This window comes from Mesoplodon mirus (assembly GCF_964341445.2).
Source record: "Mesoplodon mirus genome assembly, chromosome: 4".
Lineage (NCBI taxonomy): Eukaryota > Metazoa > Chordata > Mammalia > Artiodactyla > Ziphiidae > Mesoplodon > Mesoplodon mirus.
Window position 1 is genome coordinate 163,980,614 of NC_138979.1, and position 20,821 is coordinate 164,001,434.

The 20,821-nt window shown below is 45.6% G+C and overlaps 1 protein-coding gene across 7 annotated transcripts in view; it reads left to right on the forward strand.

Moving 5' to 3' along the window:
• The window catches only part of NRXN3 (neurexin 3), a gene marked incomplete at both ends in the record, with an annotated part of 1,625,679 nt that overhangs the window by 22,850 nt on the left and 1,582,008 nt on the right, over positions 1 to 20,821 (forward strand). For all 7 annotated transcript variants that reach the window (XM_082616773.1, XM_082616786.1, XM_082616783.1 and 4 more), the window contains one exon: positions 13,474 to 13,491. In XM_082616773.1, coding sequence (XP_082472899.1) covers positions 13,474 to 13,491 — 18 coding nt within the window. The remainder of the gene's footprint in view (positions 1 to 13,473; positions 13,492 to 20,821) is intronic.

Genomic DNA, 20,821 nt, shown 5'->3' on the forward strand with positions numbered 1-20,821 from the left:
GTCTGTTTTCCAGCCACTCGGGGCTCTCCCTTCTCTCAACGTATTTGTCTGGATTACTCGAAGGGGGATATTAGTGTTGTCTAATAATGGCCCTAGATTTATAAGGGATTTGTGTGATTAATGCCCAAGCAAAGTACAGCAGATAGCTTAGAGCTCAGTCTGTGTGGTGGGTCTACACCTCCCATTCTCTGTCCTCTCTAATTGGTTTTGGGGGAGGCTTTCCTCTCTCCTCTTTGTTGTCCTGATTGTTGAAGGCCCTAGCGTTTAGGCCCCCACGGGAGGGTAGCTGAAACCATTTTCCACTGCTGCGATGCATGAGTGAGTGTCTGAGAAGACGGTGAAACCTCCAGGCTCCCACTCTCGTTCTTCTGTGAAAGCTGCAGATATTTGGCCACTTGCTTCTCTGTCCCAGCTGCCACCACCATACTCTTAGTACTGGATTCTTCCCCCAAACCCCTCTCAGGGCACTGGTCCCCCAGCTGTGACACAGTGAGAACAACAGTGAACTGGGATGCAGATGACCTGAATTCTGGTTTCAGCTTCAACATTGTCCAGCTGGGTGGACATGTCTATTCCCCTGTCTTGGGTCTGTTTCTCTCATCTGAGCATCAAAGGATCCTGTACAAACTTATGCCACTGATCATAATTATAATTAAATAGCTAAATGTCTGTCTGGTTATTTGTGGCCCATCTCCCCACCTAGACTTTAAGGTCCAAGAGTGCAAGGCCTGTGTCTGTTTTGTTCACTAGCCATCACCCCAGTGCCTGGCACAGTCCCTTGGCCATGGATATATGCAGCGAGTACACGTCGATGGAATGAACTGGTAAACCAAAAGAGATGGATCTGCTTGACATACCAACACCCTTCCACCTCTAAAATTCAGTGTCTACTCTACTCTGTTCTCTCTGAAACAATCAAATTTTAATGTTTTTATTGTTTGTAACTGACCACAGATGTTGCAAGATAAAAATGGCGATGAATATTAATTATAACTCAAAAGCATATTATCAATATGTAAAATGTAAATTTCCTTCTAGGGGCTCCCCCTCTGCTTGCTTGATCTCTGCAGTTCCTGGCAGTGGAATGGCTCCTTGCCTGGGTTTCTGAGCTCCCTCTAGTAGGGTCTGCAGAATCTTGTTGAGCCTTTTAAAATAGGACTGGTACTAATTAGGCTACATGCATGGTTTTCAGGCTCAAAAAAAAATTATTTTAGGTTCAGAGCAAATAACTCTACTAATTTCACATCACAACACACCCTTGCTTTGCAAAGACAAGAAGTCCACCTTGTTCATTTCCTGAAAATGAAAGAAAGGGAAGGGTATAAAGGAAAGCAGAAATGCTGACAGGTGCTAGTAGTGAGAAGGCCTCTGTTAGGGCTACTTGCTTTCTTCTGAGGTTCCCCAGGTCATTAGAAACTCCTTTTCTCAGAGCAAGGACCCTTGGGAAAGCACTCAGTTGAAACTCTCCAGCTAACTTGAGCCAATATATGACCCCCTCCTTTTCAAGCCCCTGGCAGAAACTGCAAATCAGTCATAACCCTCTTTTCTTTCTAAGCTCATATGCAACCTCAGACTCTTTCTTAACATGTTACTCCAGGATGTTACCAATCAGAAAAAATGGAACTAAGCATGGTGCCAGGCAGGTCATTAGGCATTATATATACAATTGCCTCTTCTTGACAACTCAAATTGATGTAATGATTCCCATCTCACAGATGAAGTTTAAGTAACTTATCCAAGGTCACGTAATAGATAACAAAGTTGGGATTTAAGCTCAATGCTTATGGTCTTTTTGGTGCACTACACGCCTTGCAGGGACCCCATCCCTCAGGGATGTCAATCTGACCACTGGCCTGTTTTGGTAAAATGTTCTTACAAGATTTCTCTCCACTTAATTGTTGCTGTTTATCCTCTGGGGACCACTGCAAGGTTTCTCCAGCAAAAGACTTTGAAGCAGTCTCTGTCAACCCCAAATCCCCCATTAATGTGAAGTGCGATACTAGATGGCTGTATATGGCCACCCTATCATGTTTATACACTCTCTTGGTTATTAGATTTACTATAACTGCATCCCCAGCAGTTATTTTGAGTCTCTAGCACCTAAGTCCCTGTCTGGCATGTAGTTAAGTGGTCGATAAATGTTAGCTATTTCAAACTGAACCAGATACAAAGTCTCACTATGGGAACTAAAAGGGTGAGGATAAAGGCTTGTGATAAATTGAAAGGTTTCCCAGCTGTTCTGAGAGCCTCAAAGCCAGCCTTTCTCAAACTGTGTTCTGTGAGATGTTACTAGGTATTTTACGGAGGAAAAAGTGTCCAATGTTCCAAAAACATTGGGAAAACTGCAGACTATATCCCCTCTTGGACTTCACAATGTACCTTAGTGTAGGTGTGGCTTTCTGAGATAGAGATACTTGCCATAGAGATACTTGATTACCTTGCTTTAGCCCACTGTTTTCTAAATGTATTTGACCACACTTTTTTTTTTTGGCAAGCAACTCCTATTCACATCTTGCTGGGTGTTGTATTTTTATGGAATTCAGTTTTGGGTACGTTGCCCCAATTTATAATTCTTTCTCTGAAATATGGATCCGGAGATCCTGCCCAGCAGAAGATATTGTGGACACTCAACAGTTTCCATCAGTTTTCCACACCAATTTCTTGAAATTTGCCGCCATGTAACATAGGGTGATAGATTTGGGTGGTTAAACCAGTGAAGGAAGAAATAATAGGGGAAGGATGGGTGGTACTGTGGAAGGAAAAGGGCTTTGGATTCAGAGAAATCTGAGTTCAAATCATCGCTACTACTTACGAGTTAGGTGGACTTGGGAATATTAACTTCTCTGAGCCTTGGTTTTCTCGTCTCTTGAGTGGGGATAACAACAGTATCTACATCAGGATTAAATGAGATCATATACATCCGACACTGCCACAGGTACCTGACACATAGGAGGCCTTCAGTAACTAGCAGGGATTATAATGAACTGTGATCCCTGTATTTCTCTTCTTTTAAAATTTCTGTTGTAATATCATTGTGAATAGAGGCTCTGCTTAATGTTTTTCATACCAGGATCTAGCACAGGGGCCAGTAAGGAATTACCACTCGATTAATATTTCTGGAGTGAATACAGGAATGACATAGCACTTTATTGTTTACAAAATGCTTCCACATTTACAGTCTCATTTCAACCTCACTGCCACCTGGTCATCTAATTGGAGTCATTATTCCTGCTAGTTATGGGTGGGAAAGCTGAGGCTTAGAGAGGCTGTGTGAATTGCCCAAGGTCAGAGAGCTGGTAGTAGGCTGGAAAGTCAGGGCTCAAAACCAGGGCTTCTCTAAGCAAAACGTGGTGTACAGTAGTCCCCTCTTATCTGCAGTTTTGTTTTCCATGGTTTTAATTGCCCACAGTCATGGTCCCCCAAAAATGGAAAATTCGGGAAATGAACAATTTCATAAGTTTTAAATTGTGTGCATTTCTGAGTAGCATGATGAATCTTGTGCCATCCTGCTCTGTCCGATTCGGGAACCCCACCCATCAACATCATCTGATCCTGACGTCCAACCATTGACATCACCAATGCTCCAGGATCATCCAAAGTAGATAATCTTTCTTCTGACCTATCATCAGAGGGTCATTAGTAGCTAAATGCTACATCACAATGCCTACATCATTCCCCTCACTTCATCTCATCATCTCACATCATCACAAGAAGGGTGAGTACAGTACAGTAAGATTTTGGGAGAGAGAGAGAGACATCACATTCAGATAACTTTATCACAATATAATTGTTCTATTTTATTACTAGTTATTATTGTTAATCTCTTACAGTGTCCATCTGCTGTGAGGACTTTTCTAAAACCCTTGTCTTGTTAGGTGGGGGCCTACTGCAGGTGCCAGCCTCATGACCTAAGGTGGGGAGTTAGCAGTTAGCTAGAGATGCCTTTTGTTTGCAAGGCTTAAACAGCTGGATAATTTATAAATTAAACTTTATCATAGGTATATAGGTATAGGAAAAAACATAGTATATATAGTGCTCAGTGCTATTTGCGGTTTCAAGCGTCCCCTGGTGGGTCTTGAATGTAGTCCCCATGGATAAGGGGGGAACTACAGTATACAAACAATGGAGTATTATTCAGCCTTTAAAAGGAAAGAAATTCTGACACATGCCACAACATAAATGAAGCTTGAGGACACTGTGCTAAGTGAAATAAGCCGGTGACAAAAGGACAAATACTCTATGGTTCCACTCATATGAGGTTCCTAGAATAAATTCCTAAAGACAGAAAGTGGAAGGGTGGTTGCCAGGGGCTGGGTGTAGGACATATAGATAGCTGTTGTTTAACAGGTACAGGACTTTCAGTTCTGCAAGATGGAAAGAGTTCTGGAAATGGGTGATGGTTGCACGACATTATGAATGTACTTTATGCCACTGAACTGTGCACTTAAAAATGGTTAAGATGGGGCTTCCCTGGTGGCGCGGTGGTTGAGAGTCCACCTGCCGATGCAGGGGACACGGGTTCGTGCCCCGGTCCGGGAGGATCCCACATGCCGTGGAGCGGCTGGGCCCCTGAGCCATGGCCGCTGAGCCTGTGCGTCTGGAGCCTGTGCTCCGCGACGGGAGAGGCCACGACAGTGAGAGGCCCGCGTACCGCAAGAAAAAAAAAAAAAAAAAAGGTTAAGATGGTAACTTTTATGTTATGTGTATTTTACCACAATAAAAATTTTAGGAAAACAAAACTAAAACCCCGGGGCTTCTGATTCTAAGCGTGGGGCTGTTTCCCACATTCTACAACAGCGCCCCCTACAGAGGACAGACATAAGCCTCCTCTTCCAAGGCTCTCTGTACTGAATTGCAGAATTTGCAGAACTCACCTCCACTGAAACCCTTGCTTCCTCCAGATCGTTCTTCCAATAAGCCCTGAGGAGTTAGACTTTCCAGAGAGCGAGGAATTCTTGGAAAGAGGGCAAAAACTCTGTCTCATGGAAATCACTCAGGTGAGGAAATGTAGTAATTATGATTCGCCAGCATTGATTAGCACTCCCTCAGTGCCAGACACCCTCTGAGTGCTTTTGCATACATTAGCTCCTTATAACCCTAACATCAGTCCCCATGAACTCTTTTCATCTTGCAGAACGGAAGATAAGTAGATTGTCCCCATTTTACAGGTGGGGAAGTTGAGTCTCAGGTTAGTTAACATGCATGAGCTCATATACGTAGCGTGTGGAAGAGCCAGGATTTTCACTCAGCTCTTCCTGCCTCTTAACCCCTGTGCTCTCTGCAGGAGACAGGGAGATTGAAAATGTCTGCATCTAGGCTGTTTTCCTAATATGAGGATTGACTGATTTCTTTCCCCTCCTGTGATGCACTCCTCTCTATCCTACCAGATGATGGGGCATCCTCTCATGTGGGTCAGTTTCTCCTTTGATTTCCTGGTGTTCTCTGAGATGCAGGTGTGTACTTTTCTCCCTGTGGGTCATGCTCGTTTGGGGAGGCCAACACCCATTTCTTTACCTAAGAAGTTGGCACTTGGAGCCTGTCTCCAGCAGTGTCCATGTGCTATGAGGACTTTTCTAAAACCCTTGTCTTGTTAGGTGGGGGCCTACTGCAGGTGCCAGCCTCATGGCCTAAGGTGGGGAGTTAGCAGTTAGCTAGAGATGTCTTTTGTTTGCAAGGCTTAAGCAGCTGGATAGAAGGCTCAACTGGGTACTTTCCGTTTACAAGGGAGGTGTCAACAAGCCAGAAGAAACATTAATAATAACAGTTTCAGTAAGTGTTTATTGAATATTTACCCTGTGCCTGGCGTTGTACCAAGCACTTTGTATGAATCATCTCATTTGGTCCTCATAGCAGTCATTTCAATTAGGTACAGTCAGTTCTGCTATAATGCTTGTTTTGAAAATGCAAATTTGTTCCAATGCTATTGATATATTAGGGAACAATTTGAGCATAATAATTTTGCTTTTGATTATGCATGATTTTGCCCATGAGAAGCTCTAGGTGAAGGCAGAAAACTGCAGCCAGATGAACCAAACTGTGTAGGAATGCACAAAACACACACACCTAAACACGTGCCAGCTACTTCAGATACCAGGCATGTTATGAGCCACACCCATCAACATCTGGTGTTATAACTTCCTGTCCAATTTCAGATGACCCTTCTTTCATTACTTCAAAGCAACTTGCAAGTTTCCCACTTCCACAAGCAACTTCAGGTCTTTTTCAAGTGCTATACTTACTGTATTATTTATGCATTCCTTAACCATTAACACGTGTAAAACAGGTTCCTATCTTTCATTATGTGTCACTGATGAAGTTTTGGGGTACTGTGCCCCAATCCTATTTTCCCTGTAAGCCCTGTGGTTTCTACTATGTGATTTTGCATAGCACATTGACTTTTAGGGATGCATGGGTGCTTCTAGCTGAATTGACCCCACTGCTATTATTCCCATGCGGCTGAAGAGGAAGGTAAAGTAAGAAACTGAGCAAAAATATTTTTAATAACAAATAGCAAAGACAAGGTTTAAAGCCCAGATTGCTTTACCTACCGTCTGTGCTCAGAACCTCTAAAGAATTTAAAAAAATAAAATCACGAAGAACAAAGCCCACTGTCTGCACTGATCTCCGACTGTATCTGTAACAAGTAGATTCCCTCTTCTCCCAACTGTCAGTCAAGCTCAGGCTCCTCAAACCACAGCTACTACAAGCGTGTTGTAGCCCCTAAAGTGTTCGGGCGCAGCGGTGACCTGGCCCACAGCAGTGCCATCCTTGTTCCTTCCTGTTTTTCATCCTGCTTCTCTCCCTGACGCTGCCTTCCCGGGCAGGCTGGCACCTGACACAGCAGCTACCCCTCCGCTCCATCTTGCAATCTGGAGTTATTAGCATCAAAGAACAAAAGCAAACAGCACCAGGGCTTGGGAGGGCTCAGTCTTCTACAAAGGCGGATAAATGGGCTCTGTGTCGGGGATGAAGCTAACACCACCTGGCCTTTTGTGGAAAGACAACTCTTCCTGTGTTTGAAGAGCTCAGATACTGAGAGCCAGAAAAAGCCCCAGAATGCAGGAAACCCAGCCTCTTTGCTGCTGGAAGTTTGCTTTAGCTCTCAACTAAAAAAAAAGAAATACTGTTTCTGTATATTTGTTCCTGAAGTAGAGGGAAGAATCTTATGCTCATTTTCTTCAGGGGCAAGAAAAGATAGACTGCTGGGGAGATGCAGTCTTTGCCTTTTTAATTTTTTTTCTCCTAATGTTAAGTCAGGTGTAATCCTGAGTTGAAAACCTGCCCAATGTTTGTGGGCCTGGGATGAGAATACACATGGAGGCTTGGGGTCAGCCTCCCTTCTCTCCAGTTCCAGCACCACAAATATCCTTATGTACATTTTTGTGGATGCCCCAGCTTGTAGAGGTCCACAGCTCCTGCAAATAGCTTCCCCTTGGCCCTTTCTTGACACGAGAGTACACACATCAGTGGGTTGGTCTGCTTTGGGGAGAAGGGACACAGGGAAGAGGCCCACATGGATTTGGGGCTGTTTGGGCAAGGAATTCAGAGTACCTGAGTACCTGAGTGTCCTCAGGGTTAGTGGCAGGTGTTGCTGGTGCTGGGTGGGAAAATCCAGCTGGCCCTGTGGACTGCTCAGTTCATGTGTTGGGATGTGGCTTTGGAAGGGCCAGAGCAGGCTCCTCTAAACTGCACAGCCCAGGCAGGAACTCCAGTTGTCCAGACTTATGGTCACACTGCATTTGACCGCCTTCTTCTGCCTGGGCTGTGCCTTTTTCTCACTCCTATGAGATGCCCAGTATTCTTATCCCTAATTTATAGCTTGATGGGTCAGATGGTACCTATCCTGGTTTACTCTTTTATTCAGAAATATAGGTTGACCCTTATCTGATGTGCTACTCTGAGTATAAGAAGTATTAGTAATGACAGAGCCTCTTCACTTGGTCTTAATTTCATTATCTGTAAAATGGGATGAATAATGTTCCTACCTGTTAGGGTTGTGGTGAGAATTAAATGAGAAGATGTATATTAAGCACTTAGGACAGTGCCCAGCACACAGAATCCTCAATAAATGTGAGCTTTATTATGATTAGTATTGCTTTGTGCCAGGGACGTAGAGGCATTACCCCATTTTATCCCCAAATTCATCCTCTGGTATGTGATGATGGACACAGTAATTGGCTCTGGAACAGACATGTGACCTAAGCCAAACCAATGAGAGCCTTCCCAGGGAATTTACTGGAATTACCAGGAAATAGGCTGCTCTCTTTTCTATAGAGCTGCCAGATTCCATCTTTGTTACCATATGGAGACAACTCACCTGATAATGAGGCCAACGCTGAAGAAAACAGGGTTCTTAATAGAGTAAGGGCATTAAGACAGACCCAGAGTCCAATCCCAGCTCTGCCTTTCTGTCCATAGGCACATACCTTAACTTCTCTGAGCCTCAGTTTTCTCATGTGTAAATGGAGACACCAATAACATCTATATCAGTGAGTTGTACCAATTGAGATCATCTAGTCACTATTCACTGCATATTGCTGAGCACATCTTGTAGGCCAGATCCTCCTTAAACACTGGGGATACAAGCAGTGAATGAAACAGGCAATACTGCTCTCATGAAGCTTATATTCCAAGGGGGATTTAAACAATAAAAACAGACCCATCCTATAATGTCAGATAGTGATTAGTGCCATAAAGAAAGGAAAAGCCAGGTAAATGATAGAGGAGGGTCTCTATTTTAGAGAAGGTGGTTAGAGAAAAATCTTTCTAAGAAGGAACATTTGAATGGATACCTGAAGAGAGTGAGGACCAGTCTTACATATGTCTGACAAAGACTGTTCAGGCAGGCAGGAGAATAGCAAATGCACAGGCTCTAGGCAGGACCTGCTCAATTCATGTTAGTTCCTTCTGCTGTTTGACAGGAGGGCTGAGGACTGGCCCATATAAACTGGCACCTTCCCTCTCCTGTCTTCCAAGCTCTGGCACTCACACTGGCCTCGGTGGATGGCAGGTGCTTGAGAAATTGTTGGGGGTGGGATCATGGGGCCACCTCTGTTAGGAGTGCCATGCTCAAACCAGGGATGGGAAAGCCATAAGAGAGGAAGGATTTGAAAGCCACTGCCACCCTTCACCCACTCTCTTTGGCATCACAACCAGGGAAGAAGTAAATTAGGGCAGTCCCACCTCTACTCAGTGCCCCACGGACGCTTACTGCGTATTCAACAATAATTTCAGCCACAAGTGAGTATGCTCAGCATGGTTATTTTAAAGTTCAAGGGAAACAATTTCCTGCAATTTGGGGAGATGCGGTTCTTCTAACCAGGTGGGGGAAAGAAAGGACCCTCCATCTGCTGCTGTTGCAGAATATAGCTCAACTCGGGGAGCCCTCCCACCTCACCTCTCATTTGGGCTAGATCATTTCCAGAGGCAGAAGTCCAAGATTCCCCCACTTGCTACTTTTATACCTCCAGACACCCACCCCACGTCCCTGGAGGAACTTTGGGGAGCATGGGGCAGGCTGCACAGCCAGGCTCCTGGAGGCCAGGCCCAGCCATACCTTCTGGGACCCCACCTGGTGAACTCTGCCTTGGGTCTGACCTATTTTCTAGGAGAGAAAATAGAATATAGATTTAAATGCAGTGGTGCTCTGGAAAACTACAGGCCTAGCAGTGTTAGAAAATAAAACAGCAGGAGGGAACTAAGGAAGTGTTGGCACGGGAGAGGATGCCAACTCCCCTGGATCAATCTCATCTGGTTGGCAACTGCCTTTTTTTGGCAATTTGCGCCCACTTTTTATCTATCAAAAAATTGATATACACACACACACATATATATATATGTCTCCTCTGATCCGTCCTAGGGCCCAGTGTTGCTCCCTCATACACAGACTCCAGGCTGTATACCAGCAGCAATGACAGACAGAAGTGCTCTGGGGATGACCACCTTGGAAGTGAGGAGGCAGCAAGGCATGGAGTTAGAAACCCCCAGCTGCATCCTAAGTCAGACTTCCTTGCTGTGTAACCACAAGAAAGGTTGCTTTTCTAAAAAATACCCTTGCCCTCCCATATATGAAGGTAATAAAATCACCAGCTAACATTAACTGAGGGCTTTCTAGACGCTAGGCACTGTTCTGAGCTCCTCCTAACAACCCTAGGAGGTAGGAACTATTAACACACCCATTTTACAGATAAGGAAACTGAAGCACAGAAAACTTAGGTAACTGGCACAAAGTCCATGTAGCCTGAAGAGCCAGAGCCTGAATGCCAGTAATCCAGGTGTGGACCCCCCTTTCTCTGTGTTAATCCCTGTGACCTGGCCTGCAGGACATGTGTACCCTTGGAGCCAGGGTGAGGGTAGGGGGTCATCTTTACCAAACCACAGGGATTAAGGGTGGGAAAGGAGATTCCCCAGAAGACAACTGGGACTTGATACAAAAAGAAGGGGGAAACGATGCTGGATGCACAATATACCAGATAGGTACTGTTGAACTTCTGATCGCCCCCTATTCCGCTCCCCCACTGCCACACCCCAGCCTTTGCCATTTCATTCTGTTGATCAGAATTGAGTGCAGAGATTCAGGTCACTCACTGCTTCTTGGAACAGGTGCCAGGTGATACTGTGTCTCTTTTCCTCAGGTTGGACATGAATGCTCAGAACTGCCTCTGGCTTGGTGCCACAATCAGGAGCTGAGGTTGGACACTGACCCCTCAGCTAAAGAGGGTTTTTCGTGGTGGCCTGTTGCCCCTCTTTGGCAAGAAGAGATACTGTATTTTTTATATGCAGGACTAGAACTGGACTGTATTAAGTTTTCAGGAGGGAAAACAAAAGAAATAAGAATGGAGTTTGTTTCCCCCCCTACTTCTGCTCACCTAGAACTTTTGAACTCCCCTTTGCCCCGATTCTCGCTGAGGAGTGGGAGTGAGGAGAGACCCAGAAGGAGGCGGGGGTGGGGGGCTGGAGCAACGTCTTCGTTCACAAGCAGAAAGGTTGAACCCCAATCACCAAACGAAATACAACTTAATTCCTGTTGTCAGGCTTCCCTGATGGCGCAGTGGTTAGGAATCCACCTGCCAATGCAGGGGACACAGGTTCGATCCCTGGTCTGGGAAGATCCCACATGCCGCTGAGCAACTAAGCCCGTGCGCCACAACTACTGAGCCTGCACTCTAGAGCCCGTGAGCCACAACTACTGAGCCCGTGCTCCACAACAAGAGAAGCCACCGCAATGAGAAGCCCGCGCACTGCAACAAAGAGTAGCCCCCGCGCACCGCAACTAGAGAAAGCCCGCTTGCAGCAACGAAGACCCAACGCAGCCAAAAATAAATAAATTAAAAAAAAATTTCCTGTGGTCTCTTGGTGTTTTCAGGGAGCCATCTGGTCAACATATTTGGGTAATTTCGTCCGAGGTAATTCAAAATGATAACAATCAGCGCAGCTAACGTTTATGCCGTGTTTGCCTTGTACTGAGCTAAGTGATTTACAAGTATTTAATCTCATTTAATTATCATAACACTATCACGAGGGAAGCTGTGTTATCTTCCCATCTTATAGCTGAAGGAAACAATCAGTTCACTGATTGACTCAAGGTCATCAAGCAGGTCAGGATGTGAACCTGGACTATCTGTCGCTGTAATTTAGGATTGTCATTACAGTGCCCAAATGGGCAACTTAGTGTCAGAAGAACTTTGGGGTTCCGAGGTGTCCTATCTCCCGTGGGTCTTGGTGCCCACGAAGAGTGTGTTTCTATGAAAACAGTGTTGACACTTTGACCACTGAACTCCACCATGTGTAAATAGTTTGATACCCTGCTTAATGAAGGGGTGTTTCAAGGACCACTATTCTAGGCAGTCCATCAGTCATGTTAATGGCTCTGCTTTGTTATTTACGCAGCGTGTTTTGCCTTTCCACCTCTTCTATTTCGCCTCTTTTCTTCCTCCCTGCTGCTACTTCACCCCTAAATCTAACAACTCACCAGAAAACCTGGAAGTGGGTGTGGCTGAAGAATGATTCAGAGTTCTCTGTAAGTCTCATTGAGCAAATACAGCTTCCAGGGAATGCAGGGTGTGGGCTGGAGAAATGCCCGGCTGTTGCTGCAGGTTGGGGCAAGAGCCCTAAGGAACTCGCTGGAGCTCTGCAAATCTGATTGCTGTAGGTTAGAAGCACATGGGGTAACTGGGAGGCTCTCACCGCTTCCTCATGGCTTCAGGTGCTCACTTGAGCTTGCAAACTGAATTCCAGTTCCAGATGCCCTGGAGGGACCTGGGTTTCCGTTGAATGAACATTGAATTGGGTGGGATTCAAGAGACCCAGGGTCTTTTCTAGGATCCCTTCCCTGAACTAGCTGTGTGACCTTGGACAAGTCTCTCAACCTTTCTTCATCCCCCATCTTAGCAAAAAAGAATTGAACTAGATTATGTCTGCGGATGTCCCAGACCCACCATTCAGTGATTCTAAGGGAGTCACCCAGGATGGCCTGGATGGCCAGTGGTTTCATGAAGGAACCCCGTTCCTTCTCCCAAGCTGTAGTATATCCTACCAGGTCAGGTCTAGGGATTTTAACAATGCTTTCGGCTGCTCTTGGTTGGGCTTCCCCAGCATAATTCTATTTTACATTTGAGGGTAGGAGGAGGAGATTGTATCCATGGAGATGATGGGAGTGAACCGTTCTTCACTTTTTGAAAGTTCATTGGTTTAATTCAAATGTCAACCTTCCCCGGGCTGGAGGTTTATTTGTAGTTGTCAGAAGAGATTTCAAATGGCAATTTCTGTCATTAATGATGGTGTGAAATGCAAGGAGAAAAATTAGGAGAGGCAGAATTTCAATTTGTGTGGCACATGATCTACTCACACACAATCTCATGCACACACACTGCTGTCTGTGATGAAGAATGGTCACTGGGAGTACTGGGGAGGGAGGGAATTATAAATATTTTGTGGTCTTGTGTCCTCCAGTCTTATGAAGTGAATAACGCTGCAATTTGCTCTTAATTCTTATGCCTTTTCCTTTGTTCCTCAAGGGAATGGTTTATTATTATTTTTTCTCTCTGTGGGGAAGCCTTGCTTGACTTCGTGTCCAGTGTTCTGTAACTGGAGGGGAGGAGGATTTGCTTGGGTGTTGGATTGCAGAAATCAACCAGAATATTTTAACCAATATTCTTGCAGGATTCCAGTCTGCTTAGCTCTTTGGAGCCCTATCTGATTCCAGGATGATGTCTTTCCGGACAGATGTGAAGCTCACCTCTCTTGCTACATGCACAGTGAAAAGGGAGCTTGGCCCCTCGGCTTGCATGGGTGGTTTTTGGGTGACGGTAGAACTAAGTGCTCAGAGTCTGAGCATATTTGGAGTCTTGCATGAACTTGGTAGCCATGCAAGGACACAGTGTATTGTGTGTGTGTGTGCTGCTAACACTCTTCTTCCCTTTTCTCCCTCTTTCTCTCCTCTCCCTTTCCCTCCCTTTGAAAATGCTGCCACAGATGTCCGTCAAGGTCCAGGTGAGTCTTTGTGTTTGTACAGCTGCTGTGGAAATTTCCCCTCTGCCAGATTGTGCATGGTTTGACTGTGAGGGAAACCTTTTCCTAGGGACTCTAAACAGAACAAAAATCCAAGTACATTGCATTTTCATTGATTTAGGTTTCTAAGAAATGCCTTGAATTGATGGATTTGTATTGGCTTTGAAGAACCATATTAAAACCAAAGGAATGTGGCTCCCATGCTTATACAATTACTTTCTTCTGATTAATATTTCTGGGTGAATAAAAGAAGTGGAAATTGTGCAATTTTTGAAACTATTTTTAAAAGATTTTCTTAGGATATGTATTCTCCAATTTAATAAGCATTTTTGCCTTGTCTTCATAAATCTACTTATCTTCTATAGCTTCATGTGGTTGAAAGTTGAAGATATGATATACTTAGCATGGAAAATATGATGTGGGTAAAAGAAGGTTTCTTTCTTTATAGTCTAAGAAATGACTTTACTTTTTCACAATGGAATTAGCCATATTTTTTTCTAATGCTTATAATAACTAATACATGTTCACTGTTAGAAAGAAAGAAAGAAAGAAAAGAAAAAGAAAGAGGAATGGTTCTTGTCAATAGACAAATAGATACTCATCCAGAGTCCTAACTGTAAGTAATGTGTGTGAATAGACACATATATGTGTACACACATACACATAGATGCATATGAGAGGAACAACCATTTATAGATAAGAAGTGTCAGGTGATATAGAATGGTTGGAAACCATTCTAAACTGTCTGGAACTTTGGGTTAAGAGTAACCCTACCAAATAAGAAGGGGGTATCATCTTTCTTAGGTATTTTAACATATATTTTCTTATTTAGTCTTTTTAACATTTAATTCTTATAGCATCAATACAGGATAGGTATTGTTATGTACATTTTGTTTATTTAAACTTTTTATTTTATATTGGAGTATAGCCAACTGACCATGTTGTGATAGTTTCAGGTGCACAGCAAAGGGACTCGGCCATAAATATACATGTATCCATTCTCCCCCAAACTCCCCTCCCACCCAGGCTGCCACACAGCATTGAGCAGAGTTCCCTGTGCTATACAGTAGGTCCTTGTTGGTTATCCATTTGAAATATAGCAGTGTGTACATGTCGATGTTATATACATTTTAATGTGAAGCAAATTTAGGGCCTGACAGATTAAGCAGTTTGTGCAAGGTCATAGGGCTTGTCAGCACATTGGAATTTGAACTTGGAGCTTTCAGACTCCAAAGCCCGTGCATACGGCATTGGAACATGCTGGGTCCCATCCCAGAATTTCTTCACTTGAAGATCTCGTATTTCCTAATGGGACTATTGTTTATTTTTGCGCAGAGGTAATGTGACTTTTTCTTTATTAGTAGCACCCTTTCCAAATGAATTTATCCTTTATCGCTTTTGAATATGTAAAAGAATCAGCCAGACCTAAGCAGGGTTTCTGATCATTGATCTATATGGAATATTACACAACCCAAAAGGATAATACTGTTATCCCTACCAAATACACAGCGTTTCCCTGCCTCTGTTTCTTCTTCCTACCCCGCACCTTTGAAAATAACTGGTGTTTGAACTAAAGCACAGGACAGCATTTTCTAGGAAGATATCATTAAATTTATTCTATTTAATAATATTTTAGTTCAGTCACTCACTCAGCAAATATTTATTTATCGAGAACCTACAATGTACCAGGCACTGTTCTAGGTACTAGGGATAAAACAGTGAACAAAACAGAAGACCATCCCTGTCCTCATGGATCTTTTATTATAGATAGGGGAAGACAAGGAACTAAAAAAATATATGTATCTTTATATATATCTATATATAGATAAATATACACACATATATACAAACATATATACATCTTATATATGTATGTATATAATAACATGACTATTGTATCAGGTGGTGGGTAATAAGTGCTGTGGAGAAAAATGAAGCGGGTAAAAAGTTGCTAATTTAAAGAGGGTGGTCTTTAAATTAGGAAGGTCTCTCTGCTAAGCTGATGTTTTCTAGGATACTTCAAGTGATGGAGTAAGCCCAACATCAAAAATTTTGTTTGTAAAAGTGCCACTTGGCTTAACCTCTTCTCTTCCTGGTTCACGGCAGAGATGACCCAGGGTCTCCACTTAGACTTGTGCGTATTGTGTCCTGCATAGCGGCTGCCAGCTCAGGGAATGCATGGAGGCCAAAATCCAATCTGTGTTTTGCCACGCCTGCGCCCAGGGGCAGGCCTCTAACCTGGGGGCACCTTTTCCTAATTCTCACAAAGGTGCCCTACTGGTCCTGGTGGGGTGAAACGCTAAGGACCCATAGGCTCCCCTCCATCTCTTCAAAGGGTTGGAGGTCAGTGGGTGACCCTACCTTAGAAATAGCAACTGTCACTAGCACAACTCTGCACTATCTCAGTTTCATGGCCATTATCTCATTTTGTTCTCTTCATAATCCTCTGAAGTACATTGCCTGAGCCCCATTTTTCTGTTGAGGAAGGTGAAGTCAGGAGGTTAAGTGCTGTGCTGAGGTCACCCAGCAGCTGAGTGACCCAGGACCAAGTGGGGATTCCAGCCTGATTCTGAACCTTGCACTCTCCATTCTGCCCTTGAGGTGTCAAGAGCTGATTGCCAAACTTGTCACTCCGTTGACCCTTGCTTTTTTTGTGGGTTCGGAGCCTGAAGCAAATCACAGGTCCAGAAACTTCCCTTGTGGCCCCAGCCGTAGCAGGAGGCAGCCTGAGCTGCCCGGCCCTGGCTGAGGTCAGCGGACGGCCTCCCGTTCTCCGAGCCCCTGGCCAGGCAATCTGGAGCCAGCAGTGCTGTGGCTCCGAAACAGGAGGCCTTTAGCGGTTCTCTGATGGTTTTTTTTCCTTCTGCTCAGGAAGACAAATTGGGGATTTTATGAGCTAATGTAACTATTTACCCAGGGGCCGCTGGAATACTATAAAGTGACGATTGATTAATTGATTAATTTTACATGTTGAGGAGATTGCTGAGGAGTAACCCTACTATAAAATGCAGTTGGAGATGGCGCCTGGCAGGCAACACCTTTCCCAAGGTCCAGGAGATGAGCTGGGGACTCAGAAAGAGTGTCCTGGGAGGAGAAAAGGGGCAAGCGGTATTTCGATGGACTTCTGGGTGGGAAAATCCACAGCCCGTCCTCCTAGTCCTTGGGAAGGAGGTTCACGATAATAAAGTGGCAAGAGGGCTTCCCTGGTGGCGCAGTGGTTGAGAGTCTACTTGCCGATGCAGGGGACGTGGGTTCGTGCCCCGGTCCGGGAAGATCCCACATGCCGTGGAGCGGCTGGGCCTGTGAGCCATGGCCGTTGAGCCTGTACGTCTGGAGCCTGTGCGTCTGGAGCCCATGCTCCGTAACGGGAGAGGCCACAACAGTGAGAGGCCCACCCCCCCCAAAAAAAAAAGTGGCAAGAGGCATTTGTGGCGTGCTGACCCGAAGGAGGTGAGAGACCCTCAGCTCTGATGCCTCCCATGCATTCTCTTATTGAACTCTTCACATCAGCCCCTCCAGGTAAGTGTCGTCATCCTCACTCCAAAAGAGAGGTTCGCGGTCGCCAGCTGCTAGCGCAAACCAGGATCGCAGATGGGGGTGCCTCCAAAGCCTGTGCCTTTTGCTTCAAAACCCTGGCATTTCCAAGGCAGAGCTGTGGGCCAGGGGTACATCTTATCTGTGTCTGCATTCCCAACTCTGCACAGTGCATGACACCATAGTAGGACCTCAGAAGTACTTCTTGAGCTGAAAGTGTGGCCACAAGCACCAGGGGCAGTGTGGGTCTGTAGGGTCCCGAGACATGTTGGAGCTCAAAGGGTATCCTGTCTAAGGATTGTAACTCTCTTACTTTTCAGAGGAGGAAATGGAGGCCCAGGGAGGGGAGGGGCATCTCCAAGGCCATGTAACCCATTTGTGGCCCTGAAGGGATTCCTTATCCCATGCTCCTGGCCATTAGGATCTGCCCTTGAGCTGTCTGTGGGGGCAGGAGTGGGCAGTCCCAGCCCTGCCAAACTGTTTACCCTCAGTCCTCTCCCCACCCCCGATGTGTTCTAGAACTCTCTGCCAAAGGGAGAGGAAGTGCTTTGGAGGTGAGGAAGAGGATGGGGTAGAGGAGGATCTCAGAGGCAGGGAACAGGGCCGGGGCCTGTGCTTGTGAGACCCCTCTCAAACCCTCCCCCAGAGACTCTCCCCCCAGCCGTGGGCTGGGGTGCTGTTTACGGTGCTCCAATTACAGCTTCTCTCCTCGGAAGGGATAATTTCTCAGGCTCTGCCTGCTGATTAGAGCTGGAATTTAAATGAAAAGCTGTGACCTTGTGGAAGTGCCCTAGTTATTCAGAGGCCTGATGAGGAAGTAGGCCTCTTGCTTCGGTCCACCGGAACCCTGGCAGGCGCGGGAGGAGGGGCTCCTGTCTGCCGGGGCCCAGAGGGGGCCTTGGTCCGTGGTTGCTGGAAGCAGCTGACAGCCTTTGCTCGAGCCTCCCTCTGCTGCTCTTGATCTCTGCCCCTTGTCGTCCTCCCCAGTTTAAGTCATCTCAGTGCTCTCCTTGGAGAGGGGACCTGCTGATTTGTCCTGAGCCCTGCTATGTCTCCAGGGAGTCCCTCGTCCAGCCTGAGGGACACTGTTCTTCACCCGAAGCCAGGAGGCAGTGCCTGACACACTGCCTTGTGTTTATGAACACGGAGGGTTTGCTCTCGAAGCTTGCTGCTCGGAGAGGGGATCTGACCCGCAGAACTAGCAGCATCAGCCCCGCCCAGGAGCCCGTTAGAAAGGCAGGATCTCAGGCATCACCCCAGACCTGTGGAGTCAGAACCTGCAAAGACCAAGAGCCCCAGGGGTCTGCCCATTAAAGCTGGAGACACACTGACCTAAAATTCCCGGTCTCTTTGGGGCCCACAGGGCCATGTTTACTGAGGAAGGTGCATTCCACCTTGCTAAAGTACTGTTCCTCATCTCTTCTGCTGGGCACAGAGTGAAATATCCACTTTCTGGGTTGATAGGAGCTAAGAGGAAGAATGAGATTAAGGAAAGGGAAGGGAATGAATGCTTAGCAATCACTTGGTCTGTCCAGGTCTCTGCTCAGGCACTTCCTATATATGTGAGGCAAGGTAGCTGCCAGCTTTCACACGGCCTTCAAGCCAAGGTTGATTTTTCACTTTTTAAATAGTTGAAAGCAATCAAAAGAAGAATAATTAGTGATGCAGAAATTTTATGAAATTCAGATTTCAGTGTTCACAAAGTTTTATTGGAACACAGGCGTTTGTTTCTGTATCATTTATGGCTGCTTTGCAAAGGCAGCTTGGAGCAGCTGCAACACAGACACTATGGCCTGCAAAGCCTAAAAGATTTACCATCTGGCCCTTTACAGAAAAAGTTTGCCACCTCTGGATTAAGGCACAGGCTTGGAGCCAGTTGCCTGGGTTGACATCCTGCCTCTATCCCAGCACAGTACGGCCTGTTCAGCTTACCTTTCCTTTGTGGGCCCTACTTACCTCATCTGTAAAATGGGGACAATAAGTACCTACCTCATGGGGCTATTGTGAAGATTAAATGAGCTCATGCATGTCAAGTCTTTAGAACAGTGCCTGGCACATAGTAAGCAATGTATAAATTAGCTATTATTTTAAGTTATCTTGCTTGATCCTTTCCACATGTGTTTCTATTTTATAGATGAAGATACTTAGGCTCAGAGAGGTCTAAAAACAAAAGAAAACATTCTTTTCCTGTGTCTTGGTCCCCCTAACTGTTCAGAGGATGCTCCCACTGCTGAGCTGTAGACACCTCTAAACACACCTGCTGTTTTCTTCTTGTCACACATTCTATCCCATCCTTCCTGATCTTTATGCATTCAGTAAAGAGGTCCCTCAGACTTAGATCCTGGCCACCATTGCTCTCAAGTGAGGCCAAGAAATCCCAGTAAAAGGGCGGAAAGGGGACTGATATTTATAAAGGATCCACCATGTGCCAGGTCCCTACCACTTCACAGATGAAGAAACTTGGTCTCCAAAACATCGCATCCTTTGCCCAAGGCCAGAAGCAAGTATGGTAGGTATCACCATTTAAATGCATCCTGGGGTCTCTGCTTTGTCATTCTGCCTCCCTTTGGCTCTGTTGCTTTCCCCAGGAGCTATGTGGCCTTGGGTAAGTCATTAACCTTTCTGGGTATCAGGCTTCTTTAAATCAGATGGCCTCTCAGGCTTCTTCCATTCTGAGGATCTATGATTAGGCCATCTAACTGAGCTCTCTTGGGGAGGAGGATTCAGGAAAACGCCTTCTCCTCCATTACCAGAGACTGACAACTCCTAACTCCAGTGCTACCCATTATATTTTTGTCTTTTCTTTCCTATTCTTTTGGACAATAGTCCCACTGGCTTTTCTCTCTTATTTTTTAGGAAAAACATCTGACATTTATTGAGCCTGTATTTTGAGCCAGGCTCTGAAATACTATGATTTTACGTGCATCAGTTAATTCTTTTGACATGCCCGGGAGGTGGATTCTGTTTTTAAACCCATTTCACCATGAACAAACTGACACTCAGGGATGTTAATTCGTCAGTCCCACCCAGCAAAAAGAGGTGGAGCAGGCTGCAAACCCTGGTATGTCTGGCCCTGGAGATGTCTCATATGGAGTTCTAGCTAGAGTGTTCACCCCACAAAGGTACACTCCTGTACTGTATGGTCTCAGCCTAGAACAGTACCGGTACATCACAGGCACAGAGTAAACACTTGCTCAATGAATGAATAGTGCTCAAGACTCAGTTTTTAGTTTTACCCCACACCCCTTTAAAAGACAGGCTGCTTTTTTGTTGGGGTTCACCCTGAGACAGAAGGTAATTGAACCAGTGTTTATTCAGTGCCCATCTTGGGCTCAGCTCAGTGGGGAATGCGGGCTGTAGGGAAATCCACCACTGCTGCACATAATTGGATTGGAAAGGGGCCCTTGGCTGGGCTAACAGTGCTCAGCTCCCAGCCAATTGCCCGGCTGGGGCCTGGGAAGAGCCCCTTGGCTCCTGTAGCTGTTCCTGATGAGTAGGTGTGAGTAAGGAGCTGCTTCCCAGCATACCTCCAGTTTCGGCTATAACTCAAAGAAGCAGGTCACTAGGCCTTGGTGCCTTTTTCTAGAGCCTTTTAAAATCGCCTCCTTTACTGTCTTGGCAAGGCAGACTCACGGGGTGCTGGTTATGGTCCCAGTTTGTTTCTCAGTCCTGGAAGGTAAGGTCAGGGTTAGAGCTGGAAGAACCATTAAAGTGATCCTGTTGTCTCAGTGGGATAGTACTGCCCCTACCCCTGACCCTGCCAAATGTGTAGGATGGG